The sequence below is a fragment of the Ylistrum balloti genome, unplaced genomic scaffold (assembly GCF_031769215.1).
Source record: "Ylistrum balloti isolate Yb309-2 unplaced genomic scaffold, AGI_CSIRO_Ybal_v1 Utg369652, whole genome shotgun sequence".
In the NCBI taxonomy this organism is placed as follows: domain Eukaryota; kingdom Metazoa; phylum Mollusca; class Bivalvia; order Pectinida; family Pectinidae; genus Ylistrum; species Ylistrum balloti.
This window is the reverse complement of record NW_026781907.1, coordinates 1,397,518-1,416,883: the sequence shown is the minus strand read 5'-3', so window position 1 is coordinate 1,416,883 and position 19,366 is coordinate 1,397,518. Positions and strand designations below refer to the sequence as shown.

Here is a 19,366-nt window from a genome sequence, read left to right as displayed (position 1 = left end):
GATAATATAAAAATGTTTTAGTTACATGAAGATACGTTTACTTAAAGAGCCAGACCACCTCCCCGACCGATATTATTTTGTATAAAAAAAAATCATGATTTTCTATTTTTCTCGGGTAGCAAAAGTTCTGACTAACCCTGTGATACCGCAATTTTAAAGTAAATCGCTACCAATCTAACGTAATAAATAGTTTTAAAAAATAATTCGAAACGACTCAGTGCTAATTCATAATTATGCGGGAAGTCCTGTCCTGTGACGCTTGCACAAAGAACTGTAAATAAATCTGCCGTCTTCCAACATGGCAGAAAGCTTGCGAGGGAAGCGGACTCTGATGTGATCAATACATACGTTAGATGATTTCCATACAGGGTATATAGAGTATTGATTGTATTTATCGGTAAAATCTTCCATTTTTGTTTTGGTTCTGACCGCGTCTGAACATATCACGTGACTTTTCTCATCAATATTCATATCCTGGTGTTGATTAATGAAACTAATTCCGGCACCGATATCTCCGGTACCCTTTCAATTTCAAGTTCGAAACTTTATACAAGTGTTTATTTATATATCATTTATTAGTATACAACAACATTTCCAGTCAACAAAATATTTTTAAAAAATACCTATGACGGAGTGGGTCTGGCTCTTGAACAGATGTTTACAACATCGTCTTCTGAAATACACATTTCACAGTAATTTTGTGGGCTTTATACATCAAATATTGAAAATGTATGTAATAAAAAAAACCTGTTACTGGTACACATTTCACTATGAGAAATATAGAAATAACGATTTTCATTGATATTATCACCAATAGTTCAGATCCAATGTATGCTTTGTTGCCGTAAGGATTTCCCACTGGAGATGAGATGGGAGAATAAATTACACGCGTCTGGAAAGTAGACGTTCAGGGTGACTTGCTAACCCTGTGATATACACATACAAAATGTATATCAATTAATGTCATTCATGTTAATTGTCAACTTATCGCACAGAAACAGACAAAACGTAAAATTTATACATGTTTAATGTTTTATTGAACAACACAGATGGGATTAATTATATTGAGGAAACGTTAAATTAAAACTTTTAATTATAGTAAAAAAAAAAAAAAAAATCAGCATTTAGCGATTATTGAAAAATTCCAAAAGTGGGGCTAGTATAGTTTTGATCAGGGCTTGTGAGAAACATTGGTTCACTAGCTCTTCGGATAGTGGAAAATTTTCAGAGTTTAACATCCCTGATAACTCATATGCATATACATGTATGCTGATATAGGAGATAAGTATACAGAAGTGAATATAGGTATAGAAAATTATATATATATATTGATTTCTAATATATCCATCTCACTTTACATATTACATACCATACCCAATAGAGGTCAGAGGTTAAGTGTTAGAACGACAATAAAACAACATACAAATGCAGATGTGTACGCTAGGGATAGTTTTTAAATGGACTGATGTCGTAAAAGTTTTCAAAGGACCGATGTCAAAACTATTTCATACAAAGAAAACAAACAGTTAAATACACATATAGAGCTATCTTTTAATCTTTACTACACGGCAAACTCTTTGTTCAGTGCATACAAGGTGTGGAATGAAACATATATATTATGTACATATATATGTGTGTTTACGAGCATAAAACAGACTAAGTAGTAAACACATCTTCTGTTAGAGTGATGGGTGTACTGTAGTGCAGTAGCATTGAAGATCAATATCACTACACAAGCCATTTGTTCTGTCCTACGGATCTAATATTTTTCAAGAGAATTCCGTCAACCATGACACACATAACAAATCAGCTGGTATTAAGCGGGCGGAAGCCAAGTATGAGCAATGTGTAACATGTAGGTAGTTGATCAACTGAGAAGGTAGATCGTACACATATACTGGCACACGTAAAAATACACGCTGTTGCAGTCAGCTGTCGGATAATATGAGCGAATAGGTCATAACGTTGTGATAACACCATGAAGCTTTACATCAGATGCAGAGCACTATGCGCCGTGTGGTGTGCAATAGAGATTCTTTTCTTCGGAGGAATTATATACGGCTGGGGATCGTTAGTTTTTGTTTTAAAAGAGGAAGGATTTTATTACGAGGAATGTGTAAGTGTCACAGCACCTGGTGAGCTGACCTATAACAACACTAGGTCCATTACGACCCCAGTAAGTATTCAACTAAAAGATACTTTCTTGACACCTGTTGCGGATGGCGACACGTCAGACCCGCGACCGAAATCGGACGATGGTTATGAAAAATCTCCGAGTCAACTGGACAGTAACCAGGACAACGGGGCGGTTTCAGAGCCAGGACAACCATCCCATACATGTCCTCAACAGGAATCTAAGTTAAATCTATGGTTCTCTGTGGCGGTTGCATTCATGTATTTATCGATGGCGTTCCTTGGGGAACTAACCACCCGCCTGGGAACACAGATTACTCGACATATCTTCACGTAAGTAACCAGGTTAAGATAATATATAAATAGTACACACATTATATTTATTTGTAATGTGTGTGTATGTATATTGGCCTACAAGGTGAATAAGAATGACCTTTCAATAGCGTGAACAAAAAATAAAAAAATTCTATAGTAGCCTAGTTAGGTGTACAGAAGATTATACACCACGTATTGACCCAAGTCCACGATCGGGTACAGTAGTATATGTGTACTAGAGGGTGAATGACCAAGATCGGTCGGAACTATTATCAATATTAATGAGTAACACGGGTGAATGACTTCACATTCGAATTAGATGAAACATGCAATTTATGTACATAGTATTTATTAACAACGTCTAAATCACCTTGCAATACAACATCGTATCGTGGTAGAGACTATACAATTATCACGTGATATATAATGTTAAGTACAGATCAGTCACATTATCACGTGAGATATAATGTGGAGTAAGTAGGGGTCAGTCACATTATCACGTGGGATTATAATGTGGAGTAAGTAGGGGTCAGTCACATTATCACGTGGGATTATAATGTGGAGTAAGTAGGGGTCAATCACATTATCACGTGAGATATAATGTGGAGTGATTAGGTGTCAGTCACATTATCACGTGGGATTATAATGGGGAGTAAGTAGGGGTCAGTAACTTTATCACGTGATATATTATGTGGAGTAAATAGGGGTCAGTCACATTATAACGTGAGATATAATGTGGAGTGATTAGGTGTCAGTCATATTATCACGTGGGATTATAATGTGGAGTAAGTAGGGGTTAGTAACATTATCACGTGATATATAATGAGGAGTAAATAGGGGTCAGTCACATTATCACGTGATGTATAATTTGAAGTACGGGTCAGTCACATTATCACGTGAGATATAATGTGGAGTGAATAGGGGTCAGTCACATTATCACGTGGGATATAGTGTGGAGTAAATAGGGGTCAGTCACAATATCACGTGATGTGTAATGTGGAGTAAATAGGGGTCAGTCACATTATCACGTGATATATAATGAGGAGTATATAGGGGCCGGTCGCATTATCACGTGATATATAATGAGGAGTAAATAGGGGTCAGTCACATTATCACGTGATATATAATGAGGAGTATATAGGGGCCAGTCACATTATCACGTGATATATAATGAGGAGTATATAGGGGTCAGTCACATTATCACGTGATATATAATGAGGAGTATATAGGGACCAGTCACATTATCACGTGATAGATGTGAAGTACGGATCAGTCACATTATCATGTGATTGATAATGTAGAATAACTAGTGGTTAATGATATTGTTAGGGAGGGGTTTATGATATGATGTAAATGGATGCCCGTTTTATCGTAAATAGTTGTGGTAATTGTGTACAATGTATGTAATTAGACAGGGTGACTATGCAATCTGTGTACATAGTTGTGGTAATTGTGTACAATGTATGTAATTAGACGGGGTGACTATACAATCGGTGTACATAGTTGTGGTAATTGTGTACAATGTATGTAATTAGACGGGGTGACTATACAATCTGTGTACATAGTTGTGGTAATTGTGTACAATGTATGTAATTAGACAGGGTGACTATACAATCTTTGTACATAGTTGTGGTAATTGTGTACAATGTATGTAATTAGACGGGTTGACTATACAATCTGTGTACATAGTTGTGGTAATTGTGTACAGTGTATGTAATTAGACAGGTCGACTATACAATCGGTGTACATAGTTGTGGTAATTGTGTACAATGCATGTAATTAGACAGGTTGACTATACAATCGGTGTACATAGTTGTGGTAATTGTGTACAATGTATGTAATTAGACAGGTCGACTATACAATCTGTGTACATAGTTGTGGTAATTGTATACAATGTATGTAATTAGACGGGTTGACTATACAATCTGTGTACATAGTTGTGGTAATTGTGTACAATGTATGTAATTAGACAGGTCGACTATACAATCTGTGTACATAGTTGTGGTAATTGTGTACAATGTATGTAATTAGACAGGGTGACTATACAATCGGTGTACATGGTTGTGGTAATTGTGTACAATGTATGTAATTAGACAGGGTGACTATACAATCTATGTACATAGTTGTGGTAATTGTGTACAATGTATGTAATTAGACGGGGGTGACTATACAATCTGTGTACATAGTTGTGGTAATTGTGTACAATGTATGTAATTAGACGGGGGTGGCTATACAATCTGTGTACATAGTTGTGGTAATTGTGTACAGTGTATGTAATTAGACAGGTCGACTATACAATCGGTGTACATAGTTGTGGTAATTGTGTACAATGCATGTAATTAGACGGGGTGACTATACAATCTGTGTACGTAGTTGTGGTAATTGTGTACAATGTATGTAATTAGACGGGGTGACTATACAATCTGTGTACGTAGTTGTGGTAATTGTGTACAATGTATGTAATTAGACGGGGTGACTATACAATCTGTGTACGTAGTTTCGGTAATGTTGTACTAGATTTGCAGTATAGAACCTGATCTTGTGTCATTTTGCAGATTCATGTTCGTATTTGGAGCTTTGTGTGTGGCGTTCGCGACGAAAGGTAGTTATGTTTACATCAAAATGTATATCTGCTCTTGTGTTTTTGCGACGGTTTGTGTTTCTCCACAAAATAAGTTTTATCTTGAAACCTCATTCGTTTGGCAACATTCGATATTCTTACCCATAATATCCGAAATTTTCTTCAATAAGAACCAGGCATTTGAGGGTTACAGGAAAAAGATATTTCTTATATATAAATTGATATGATGTCTATTTAGAGCAATGATCTTTTCGCGGCATGTGTATGTTCTACTACAGAAACAGTTCATATGTCCGCGGTTGACACGTAACGCTAGTGAAGGCATGTTTTGGCAACCATCATCAAGTAGTTAGCGGTTCCAAAACGCCTTGTCCATAATGTGCCGTCCGTCTATCATCGGTCCTTAAACAATCCTTGTATCGCTATTTCTTGAGAAGTACTGGATGGATCTTTCTCGGATGTCATATGAATGCTCCCTGTGGTCCCTAGATGTGCCCTTTTGATTTCGGGAGCGATGAAAAGACTAAATGGCTGTCAATTGTATTTTGACAATGAAAATTTCTTGTTGTCATATTTTGAGAGAAGTGCAAAATGAATCTATCCCAGAGTTAATATTTAGTTTCCCCTCGGTCTCTTATTGCGCCTATTATATTTTGGAACTTGTCAGAAAGCAAAATGGCTGACAGGCGGCCATTTTAGATTTTGATAATGAAAGTTTGTTATCGCTATATCTTGAGAAGTACTGGACTGGCCACTAAAAAAAAACAACAAACAAAAAAACAATATGGTCGATAGGCAGCCATATTGCAATTGAAATTATTATCTCCACTTTCGTATGGAATTTTCAAATTTCATACAGTTAAGAGCAAGCGTACTTCCGTGTCGTTAACCTTGACCTACTTTGTAGTTTATCAGACGTAAACGACACGTGCAACTCTTATGAAGGTGTCGGTAGTCTTCGCTTCTTTTGTAGATTATCAGACGTAATTAATGCGTGATTGTAACGAAGATATCATACTTTCGATATTATCAGAACTAATTGACACCTACTGTTGGTAAAGTTGTCGGTAACCTTGACCTACTTTTTATATCATCAGACATACCCTGGCTGCTGTGTCCGGGTCTGTGTAGCATTGCTGTTTCCGGTTTGGTCATATTTGCCACAAACATACAGGTAACACTTTTGCAAGTACAGGAGTAACGACTTTCGCTTTACGCTAAAGCAACATCGAAACACGCTATTTTATCGCCACACATTTGAATGAAATCGGTGCATGTCCAAAATTCAACGCCATGGTTATTTTATGATATATATTAAATCAAGCCAGAAGATCAGATACATCTGTAACGCCATATTAATGTACGTTTATGCTACTATACAATATAGATGGCAGGGTGCTCAGATAATTTATTTCTAAGTGTTGGTATGGCTTTTATGTTCAGCGTAGAAAAGTTTTCATTTAGAAATAAACATAATCAGATTACAAGTAAACATAGTCAGGTTACAAAGTTTTATTACAAAAATATCAAATTAAACAGAATGTATGCGCGATCTGATAATTTTACGGAACAGACGTGAATTGAGTGTTCTAGTGAATATTTTGAATTGCGTTAACAGTTTTTAATTATTACTGAGCACGTTAAACCTACTTATACATTCTAACGAGACACGGTTTGTTGCGTCATTGGGTAAGCTGTTTTTTCACAAGGCATTAACGTGCCTGACACGTGTAACCACTAGAAATCTCGGGTGCTTTCGTTTATTCGTTTATAATGACACGCACGTGGCACGGTTTCGTTCCGTCTTAAAGACCAGACTCGAACCTCGTTTTCGTTCCAATATGGCGACTGATGACAAACTTTACCACACACTTCACTTTGAAAATTAGCATTTTGAAAGATTTCTAGTTTCTGATAAACTTTCTTTGACATCCACAAAAATAACAGCATCACTTTGCAAAGAGCAACAAAAAGACATTATTATGACGCAGATATTTAGATGTTTTCTACAAATAATAAACATATTCATTGACATTTTTTTTATATAAAATGGATATATTTCAAATTCCATACCTATGTTCCCTTTGGTTTCTCCTTGTGCCCATTTGATCTTGGGGCTGATTAGAAAAACAAAATGGCCGACAGGCAGCCATCTTAGATTTCGCCTAGTAAAGATTGTTACCCCTATTTCTTAAGAAGTTCTGAATGGTTATTTTTCAAATTTCATACCTATGTTCCTTTTGGTCTCTCCTTGTGCCCGTTTGATTTTGGGACAAATGAAAAGAAAAAAGAAAACTTCCAGGCGGCCATTTTGGATTTGACAAGTAAAGGTTATCATCGCTATTTCTGCAAAGGAATGTTCAAATATCTTATCATTAAGAACCAAAAACGAGAAGAGAAGAGAAAAAAGGGAAAAGATCCAACTTTCAAAGAGCAAATTAAGATCAAACAATAACGGGCACCAAGATCCCTCTGGGATCTCTTTTATTATTTGTGTTTTTGTTTTCATAGTCTATGGAAAAAAGAAGCTAATATTGATACGATAATGAATATGGAAATGCTTGCCTTGCTTATTCCAATAAGCCGAAAAGGTATAGTACCGCGATAGATCAAACAAGTTCTTAAAATCAAAATTAGATAATTCAACTTTTTCATGTATGGATTACAATTATATTCAAGAACGAATGTTATATTGTAAATAGTAACATTATATGTTTGGAATAATGAATTATTAAAATTTATAAAATGTATAACGGTTTGCTCTCCTTATACCACTGTTATAATCGTCATCGAATTCTAAAGTTGAATTTACTACAGCAACCATACTCCTGATCAAATCAATTACATAGGTCAATGTAGGGACATATATCTAAGTATGTAAATATAGTTCTCTGGGAACACTTTGTTGATACAATACAGAAAATTCAAAATCATTTCTCATTTTTAAAATTTTGAGTAACGCATTAAATATTTGGTTTGTCAATGTTCTTTTATTTTGTTACCTAATGATCGGATTACGTTTGATTCAGTTCAACCATTATTCGCCGTAAATATTGCTGTGAGAGGGTGTTTTAATTAAGCCAAGCAAATGTGTTAATAAATAATTCAGCTTATAGCTAAAGGTAGGATATTGGTGCAAACCTTAAAAAGTTTGTGGTTAACATACCAAAGATAATGCAAAGTATTTTTTTTCTTTCGCAGCTGTAACAAGAAATTAATAATCAAACTGTAATATCATTGTAGTTTTGTGATACAACTTTGACTTTGGAATATATTGCTGTAAACAGAAAGCTGAAAAAATACAAATATCATGATGCCATGAGACAGTTACAGAGATGTAACAAACAAGTGTCACTGAATTAACACGGAAGTTACTCTTTAAGATAATGCATGAACTGGTCGTTTTTTCCAAGCTCTACATGAATATGACCAAGCATATTATTATGATTAAATCAACTGAATACAACACAGGATCAACAAAAATAAACCCAACTGTTACGATATCTCAGCCATTGTATATGCAAGACGAACGCAGTAGGGATAATTTATTTACACGGATTTAGGTATAAAGTCTGTGCTGGAAGTATGAAGATAAACACTGCTAGATAATTTTCATAACTGAAGTGCGTTTTGTCGTGATTTATAATCGTAATATAGTGTCATTATATAAGTAAATGACATTAGACTCGGCAATCATCGATCATATATCAATATTGGATTTTATCATTTCTTTGTACTGATGTTAGCATTTTGGTGTCGCCTGAACCCCACAGTCAAAACGAGGCAGAATAACCACTGATAAAGATCCCGAACGAAAACGATCCGGGTAGCTCGTTTATTAGTTCGCACGGTTTGTCCGTTACAACTGCGAAAACGAAAGGGTCCCTGTAAGCGCCAGGCACGTAAACCATCATAACCGTCTCATACGTTCGCGTGTTATCGTCTGACAGATTTAACCATCTGACATGTGTAACCGCCAGACACGTGTTACCGTCTGACACATGGTACAGTCTGACACATGTTACCATTTGAAATGTGTCACCATCTGACACGTGTTACCATCGTGTCACACGTATAACAGTCTGACATGTGTTACCGTCTGTTACACATTTTGTTACCATCTGACCGTCTGACATGTGTTACACATGTTACCATCTGACACGTGTTACCATGTCTGACACGTATTACCGTCTGACACCTGTTACAGTCTGACTTTTGTTACCATTTGACACGTGTTTCAATCTGACACGTGGTACAGTCTGACACGTGTTGCCATCTGAGACGTGTCACCATCTGACACGTATTACCATCTGACACGTGTTACCGTCTGACACGTGGTACAGTCTGACACGTGTTGCCATCTGACACGTATAACAGTCTGACATGTGTTACCGTCTGACACATGTTACCGTCTGACATGTGTTACCGTCTGACACGTGTTCCTGTCTGACACGTGTTACCGTCTGACATCTGTTACAGTCTGACTTTTGTTACCATCTGACACGTGTTACAATCTGACACGTGGTACAGTCTGACACATGTTACCATCTGACACGTGTTACCATCTGAAACGTGTCACCATCTGACACGTATTACCGTCTGACACCTGTTACAGTCTGACTTTTGTTACCATTTGACACGTGTTTCAATCTGACACGTGGTACAGTCTGACACGTGTTGCCATCTGAGACGTGTAACCATCTGACACGTATTACCATCTGACACGTGTTACCGTCTGACACGTGATACAGTCTAACACGTGTTACCATCTGAAACGTGGTACAGTCTAACACGTGGTACAGTCTAACACATGTTACCGTCTGACACGTGTTACCGTCTGACACCTGTTACAGTCTGACTTTTGTTACCGTCTGACACGTGGTACAGTCTAACACGTGTTACAGGCGGACACGTGTTACCGTCTGACACCTATTAGAGTCTGACTTTTGCTACCGTCTGACACGTGGTACAGTCTAACACGTGTTACCGTCTGACACGTGGTACAGTCTAACACGTGGTACAGTCTAACACATGTTACCGTCTGACACGTGTTACTGTCTGACATCTGTTACAGTCTGACTTTTGTTACCTTCTAACACGTGGTACAGTCTAACACGTGTTACAGTCTGACATGTGTTACACTATGACACGTGGACACGTGTTACCGTTTGAAACGTGTTACCGTCGGTGACTTTCCTTGGATAATTTATCTATTACTGGTTTACAGATAAGTTAGCCTGTATAGGCAATACTATTACGATAACTTAGACACAGTCTACAACGTCATTACATCGACATATCCTGCAATGTCATCACATCGACACATCCTTCAATGTCATTACATCGACATATCCTACGATGTTATTACATCGAAACATTCTACAATGTCATTACATTGACATATTCTTCAATGTCATAACATTGACATACCCTTCAATGTTATTACATAGACAAATTCTAAAATGTCATTACATCGACATACCCTTCAATGTTATTACATAGACAAATTCTACAATGTCATTACATCGACATACCCTTCAATGTCATTACATCGACACATTCTACAATGTCATTACATCGACACATTCTACAATGTCATAACATCGACCTACCCTTCAATGTCATTACATCGACACATTCTACAATTTCATTACATCGACACATCCTACAACAACATTACATCGACATATCCTTCAATGTCATTACATCGACATATTCTCTAATGTCATTACATCGACACATTCTACAACAACATAACATCGACATATCCTTCAATGTCATTACATCGACATATCATTCAATGTCATTACATCGACATATCCTTTAATGTCATTTCATTGACATATCCTTCAATGTCATTAAATCGACATATCATTCAATGTCATTACATCGACATATCCTTTAATGTCATTTCATTGACATATCCTTCAATGTCATTAAATCGACACATTCTACAATTTCATTACATCGACACATCCTACAACAACATAACATCGACATATCTTTCAATGTCATTACATCGACATATCCTTTCATGTCATTTCATTGACATATCCTTCAATGTCATTACATCGACATATTCTCTAATGTCATTACATCGACACATTCTACAACATCATAACATCGACATATCCTTCAATGTCATTACATCGACACATCCTACAATGTCATTACATCGACATACCCTTCAATGTCATTACATCGACACATCCTACAATGTCATTATATCGACATACCCTTCAATATCATTACATCGACAATATCATTACATCGACACATTCTACAATGTCATTACATTGACATACCCTTCAATGTCATTACATCGACACATTCTACAATTTCATTACATCGACACATCCTACAACAACATAACATCGACATATCCTTCAATGTCATTACATCGACATATCATTCAATGTCATTACATCGACATATCCTTTAATGTCATTTCATTGACATATCCTTCAATGTCATTAAATCGACATATCATTCAATGTCATTACATCGACATATCCTTCAATGTCATTACATCGACATATCCTTTAATGTCATTTCATCGACATATCCTTCAATGTCATTAAATCGACATATTCTCTAATGTCATTACATCGACAATATTCTACATCATAACATCGACATATCCTTCAATGTCATTACATCGACACATTCTACAATTTCATTACATCGACACATCCTACAACAACATAACATCGACATATCGTTCAATGTCATTACATCAACATATCCTTTAATGTCATTTCATCGACATATCCTTCAATGTCATTACATCGACATATTCTACAATGTCTTTACATCGACACATTCTACAACATCATAACATCGACATATCCTTCAATTTCATTACATCGACACATCCTACAACAACATAACATCGACATATCCTTCAATGTCATTACATCAACATATCCTTCAATGTCATTACATCGACATATTCTCTAATGTCATTACATCGACACATTCTACAACATCATAACATCGACATATCCTTCAATGTCATTACATCAACATATCCTTTAATGTCATTTCATCGACATATCCTTCAATGTCATTACATCGACATATTCTACAATGTCTTTACATCGACACATTCTACAACATCATAACATCGACATATCCTTCAATGTCATTACATCGACACATTCTACAATTTCATTACATCGGCACATCCTACAATGTCATTACATCGACACATCCTCCAATGTTCTTATCACAACGACACATTCTACTTTGTTCGTATCACAACGACACATCCTGCATTGACCTTTTATTAACCTTTCAATATCCTACGTCACAACATTTTATTGGTTATCATTTGTAATCACATATCCATGTTCACACAATTTATTCTTTCACTCTTTTAACTTTAAACACGTTATACGTTTCAGTTACAAGGATTCTTTACCAGATGCTCCATGTTCACATGGATGCTATTTACATGAACGGGTACACGTGATTTGCGCGTGCTAACCTGCTGCTGTACCGGCACGCTAGTCTTGTACACGCTGACCTAGTAACACGGTAGTCTGGTACATTCTTAGATGTACGGACATGCGACAGCAAACATTTACTATATACCTCTAAACGCTGGCTTTTAGTGATAAGTCATGTCAGGGAAGACAATTTACTCTTTGACGTCATGTCAATCGGATATTTTCTTTCCAATAATCATTCTCATTTTTATCAAAAACGTTAACCTTCGGTGATCTAATAACATTAGAATCTGTGATATTTAAAATATATAGAATTTATAAATTCTCTGTTTATGGTTATCTGACGTTATATTGATCTACTGTTTATGTCTGCCATTGTATTGATCTACTGTTTATGTCTGACGTTATATAGATCTACTGTTTATGTCTGACGTTATATTGATCTACTGTTTATGTCTGACGTTATATAGATCTACTGTTTATGTCTGCCGTTATATTGATCTACTGTTTATGTCTGTATTGATCTACTGTTTATGTCTGACGTTGTATTGATCTACTGTTTATGTCTGACGTCATATTGATCTACTGTTTATGTCTGTATTGATCTACTGTTTATGTCTGACGTTGTATTGGTCTACTGTTTATGTCTGTCTGACGTTATATAGATCTACTGTTTATGTCTGTCTGACGTTATATTGATCTACTGTTTATGTCTGTATTGATCTACTGTTTATGTCTGACGTTATATTGATCTACTGTTTATGTCTGACGTTGTATTGATCTACGGTTTATGTCTGTCTGACGTTATATTGATCTACTGTTTATGTCTGACGTTATATAGATCTACTGTTTATGTCTGTCTGACGTTATATTGATCTACTGTTTATGTCTGACGTTGTATTGATCTACTGTTTATGTCTGACGTTATATTGATCTACTGTTTATATCTGACGTTATATTGATCTACTGTTTATGTCTGACGTTATATTGATCTACTGTTTATGTCTGACGTTGTATTGATCTACTGTTTATGTCTGTCTGACGTTATATTGATCTACTGTTTATGTCTGTCTGACGTTATATTGATCTACTGTTTATGTCTGACGTTGTATTGATCTACTGTTTATGTCTGACGTTATATAGATCTACTTTTTATATCTGACGTTATATTGATCTACTGTTTATGTCTGACGTTATATTGATCTACTGTTTATGTCTGACGTTGTATTGATCTACTGTTTATGTCTGTCTGACGTTATATTGATCTACTGTTTATGTCTGACGTTGTATTGATCTACTGTTTATGTCTGACGTTGTATTGATCTACTGTTTATGTCTGACGTTGTATTGATCTACTGTTTATGTCTGACGTTATATTGATCTTTATGTCTGACGTTATATTGATCTACTCTTTATGTCTGACGTTGTATAGATCTACTGTTTATGTCTGACGTTATATAGATCTACTGTTTATATCTGATGTTATATTGATCTACTGTTTATATCTGATGTTATATTGATCTACTGTTTATGTCTGTCTGACGTTATATTGATCTACTGTTTATGTCTGACGTTATATAGATCTACTGTTTATGTCTGACGTTATATTGATCTACTGTTTATATCTGACGTTATATAGATCTACTGTTTATGTCTGACGTTATGTAGATCTACTGTTTATGTCTGACGTTATATTGATCTACTGTTTATATCTGACGTTATATAGATCTACTGTTTATGTCTGACGTTATATTGATCTGCTGTTTATGACTGTCTGACGTTATATAGAACTACTGTTTATGTCTGACGTTATATTGATCTACTGTTTATGTCTGACGTTATATAGATCTACTGTTTATGTCTGACGTTATATAGATCTACTGTTTATGTCTAACGTTATATAGATCTACTGTTTATGTATGACGTTATATTGATCTTTTTTTTATGTCTGTCTGACGTTATATAGATCTACTGTTTATGTCTGACGTTATATTGATCTACTGTTTATGTCTGACGTTATATTGATCTACTGTTTATGTCTGACGAGGTTATATAGAGATCTACTGTTTATGTCTGACGTTATATTGATCTACTGTTTATGTCTGACGTTATATAGATCTACTGTTTATGTCTGACGTTATATTGATCTACTGTTTATGTCTGACGTTATATAGATCTACTGTTTATGTCTGACGTTATATTGATCTACTGTTTATGTCTGACATTATATTGATCTACTGTTTATGTCTGACGTTATATTGATCTACTGTTTATGTCTGACGTTATATTGATCTACTGTTTATGTCTGACGTTATATTGATCTACTGTTTATGTCTGACGTTATATTGATCTACTGTTTATGTCTGACGTTATATAGATCTACTGTTTATGTCTGACGTTATATTGATCTACTGTTTATGACTGTCTGACGTTATATAGATCTACTGTTTATGTCTGACGTTATATTGATCTACTGTTTATGTCTGACGTTATATTGATCTACTGTTTATGTCTGACGTTATATAGATCTACTGTTTATGTCTGACGTTATATTGATCTACTGTTTATGTCTGTATTGATCTACTGTTTATATCTGACGTTATATTGATCTACTGTTTATGTCTGACGTTATATTGATCTACTGTTTATGTCTGACGTTATATTGATCTACTGTTTATGTCTGACGTTATATTGATCTACTGTTTATGTCTGACGTTATATTGATCTACTGTTTATGTCTGACGTTATATTGATCTACTGTTTATGTCTGACGTTATATTGATCTTCTGTTTATGTCTGACGTTATATTGATCTACTGTTTATGTCTGACGTTATATAGATCTACTGTTTATGTCTGACGTTATATAGATCTACTGTTTATGTCTGACGTTATATTGATCTACTGTTTATGTCTGACGTTATATTGATCTACTGTTTATGTCTGACGTTATATTGATCTACTGTTTATGTCTGACGTTATATTGATCTACTGTGTCTGTCTGACGTTATATTGATCTACTGTTTATGTCTGACGTTGTATAGATCTACTGTTTATGTCTGACGTTATATTGATCTACTGTGTCTGTCTGACGTTATATTGATCTGTTTATGTCTGACGTTATATTGATCTACTGTGTCTGTCTGACGTTATATTGATCTACTGTTTATGTCTGACGTTGTATAGATCTACTGTTTATGTCTGACGTTATATAGATCTACTGTTTATGTCTGACGTTGTATAGATCTACTGTTTATGTCTGACGTTATATAGATCTACTGTTTATGTCTGTTGTATAGATCGTTATATTTGATCTACTGTTTATGTCTGACGTTATATAGATCTACTGTTTATGTCTAACGTTAAAATGGTCTACTGTTTATGTCTGACGTTATATAGATCTACTGTTTATGTCTGTCTGACGTTATATTGATCTACTGTTTATGTCTGTCTGACGTTATATAGATCTACTGTTTATGTCTGACGTTATATTGATCTACTGTTTATGTCTGACGTTATATTGATCTACTGTTTATGTCTGACGTTATATAGATCTACTGTTTATGTCTGACGTTATATTGATCTACTGTTTATGTCTGACGTTATATAGATCTACTGTTTATGTCTGACGTTATATTGATCTACTGTTTATGTCTGACGTTATATAGATCTACTGTTTATGTCTGACGTTATATTGATCTACTGTTTATGTCTGACGTTATATAGATCTACTGTTTATGTCTGACGTTATATAGATCTACTGTTTATGTCTGACGTTATATAGATCTACTGTTTATGTCTGACTTTATATAGATCTACTGTTTATGTCTGACGTTATATAGATCTACTGTTTATGTCTATATAGATCTACTGTTTATGTCTGACGTTATATAGATCTACTGTTTATGTCTGACGTTATATAGATCTACTGTTTATGTCTGACGTTATATTGATCTACTGTTTATGTCTGACGTTATATAGATCTACTCTTTATGTCTACTGTTTACGTCTGACGTTATATTGATCTACTGTTTATGTCTGACGGTATATTGATCTACTGTATCTGTCTGACATATTATATAGATCTACTGTTTATGTCTGAAGTTGTATAGATCTACTGTTTATGTCTGACGTTATATTGATCTACTGTTTATATCTGACGTTACATTGATGTACTGTTTATGTCTGACGTGATATAGGTCTATTATTTCTGTCTGAAGTTGTATAGATCTACTGTTTATGACTGTCTGACGTTATATAGATCTACTGTTTATGTCTGACGTTATATAGATCTACTGTTTATGTCTGACGTTATATAGATCTACTGTTTATGTCTGACGTTATATTGATCTACTGTTTATATCTGACGTTACATTGATGTACTGTTTATGTCTGACGTTATATAGATCTACTGTTTATGTCTGACGTTATATTGATCTACTGTTTATGTCTGTCTGACGTTATATTGAATTTGTTGTGTGTGGTAAATATCGACACAGACACATATATTATATACACATGTTCTGACGCCTGTACCTGGAAATGCAGTTCAGCAACACATTATTATTTTTCTTGCTTTTAATGGGTTTTTTTTAAAGCAAACCTTTCAATAAATTATTAAGATATTTTTCAGGACGACAATAGAAAGTGTTCGTAATCAAATTAAACACAGGCATGGTTTCATAACCAGTCTGTCTTCATTTTTCATAAGTAAAAATCCAAACTTCAACCACTATTAGAGAACTCAATTCTTAGAAAGACCTGCTATTAAATAAAGTTCACAATAAACAAACCTGATCGTGATACACAACCTCCAAGTTATATGTATCGAAAACTACCACTTCCCAACTTCCGATATGTTGTTAGGAGTATGTTTTTCCCCGAGTAAGTACATTGTTTTATCAACTATTCATAAGAAACGTGCGTAATGGAATGTGAAAATACAATGCATTGTTTACTATTTCACACTCGACAATAGGACGTTTTATTTACGATATTCCTGCTGTAATATCTCACTCACCGAGATACTTTGCTGTGCTGGAATCCTTTCTAACGAGCAAAACTGACATTTCTTCATTCAATTTCGACGTTCATTAAAAACGGCGATATATGCTACGGTTAATTATATACGTATTTATTCACGCGTTTCAACTTCTCGTCTGCTTCTTTTCTTGACCCCATTCCTGATGTGTGCACATATCTTCTCTCTCCTCTCTTCATCAGGAAGAAAATTGCTTAAAAGACGTGTTTATTATTGTTATGAAGTAGTTTAACTATTAAGATAATTTATTGTGTGTGTACCAGTGGTTAATCATTTTCACGTGATCTTTTTCTGTTCTGACGCTTAGCTGTTTTTCATTGCAGGTGGCAAACTTGTTCCCGCGCTTACAGTCAACTGTGGTGGCACTATACTGTGGCCTGTTCGACTCTTCTTCCGTCATACAACACATGATGAAGGTACAGACACTAAAACTCATTTTTGTACAAAAAACATAGGAAATGTGGCTGTAATTTGGTAGCAGATATTTTACAACGGTGGGTTAACGCTGATGTTCTTGTTGGTACCGCTCTCGTATGTGGTATAGGGCTTGCACTGCTATCGGTATGTTTTCTCTAGTCTGGTGTACTGTCCTGCCTAGAAAAACCAACCCAACCAAATACTACCCCTGTTGCCTTCCCTTTTCTCCTTAGTTGACATTTTTCTGTTTATTTTTTTTTAATTCTCTGTCTATTCGTCCGGGTGAAATTACATGTTAGGCTCCACGTTTTGACTCTACTGTATGTATGTTAGGCTCCACGTTTTGACTCTACTGTATGTATGTTAGGCTCCACGTTTTGACTCTACTGTATGTATGTTAGGCTACACGTTTTGACTCTACTGTATGTATGTTAGGCTCCACGTTTTGACTCTACTGTATGTATGTTAGGCTACACGTTTTGACTCTACTGTATGTATGTTAGGCTCCACGTTTTGACTCTACTGTATGTATGTTAGGCTCCACGTTTTGACTCTACTGTATGTATGTTAGGCTCCACGTTTTGACTCTACTGTATGTATGTTAGGCTCCACGTTTTGACTCTACTGTATGTATGTTAGGCTCCACGTTTTGACTCTACTGTATGTATGTTAGGCTCCACGTTTTGACTTTACTGTATCTAACTCTAAATCTATTTTTTGTCAATAATAATATGCTGTTCACTTGTGTGCCTTTTGTGCAATCGTTTGGGATTGCATGTGATGGATACTGCTGGTGGACTTTTAGTTCCTTCCCTAGGTTTTATCGTAACCTGCATGCCACATTTTAATTCATTCGAACAACAGCAGAACACATACATGCACTAGATGTTGTTCTAAAATCTGTATACGAAACATTGCGAATGAGGTATGGTCCGTTATCGTACTGGAGCCTCTGTTTCAGTTCATTGCCTGGCCAATCTAAAAAGATATAGAAGATGTACGTCCGGAAAGCGGGTTGTTTGCCGTTTGCCATAATCACGATATTACTATTAGAGCAGCTGGGATTTGTAAAACAATAAAAGACGAAACAAATCATTAATTTGATGGCCGGAAACTCCCTAATACGCGATCTTTTATTATCCTTCAAGATCTACCATATCTCTAATTCTTTCAAGAAGGATTCTATGTCACTAGCACTATGAACTATGGTATAGATATCTAGCACGTGCTCTGATGAAATTCATCGGCTGCATTCATGATCACCAAATATATAAGGTCGAAATTTTGGTCAGTAATTGCCGCAATGCATATGGAAATGATGAATTGACTTTAAGGACACTCGTGATTCGAATTCGTTTATTAAAAGTGTGAATTGAAATAAATGATAGTATCATGATATCAGAAGCCGAGATCGAACATGCAACCTCACA

The 19,366-nt window shown here is 35.4% G+C and overlaps 1 protein-coding gene across 1 annotated transcript in view; it reads left to right on the top strand.

The window, feature by feature from the left end:
* Positions 1-1,796: 1,796 nt before the first annotated feature.
* The window catches only part of LOC132556951 (equilibrative nucleobase transporter 1-like), a 39,166-nt gene continuing 21,596 nt past the window's right edge, over positions 1,797-19,366 (top strand). Inside the window, exons 1-4 of the mRNA XM_060221418.1 lie at positions 1,797-2,466; positions 5,004-5,050; positions 6,127-6,203; positions 17,843-17,935. Of these exons, the coding sequence (XP_060077401.1) occupies positions 1,979-2,466; positions 5,004-5,050; positions 6,127-6,203; positions 17,843-17,935 (705 nt within the window). The 5' untranslated portion in view covers positions 1,797-1,978. The remainder of the gene's footprint in view (positions 2,467-5,003; positions 5,051-6,126; positions 6,204-17,842; positions 17,936-19,366) is intronic.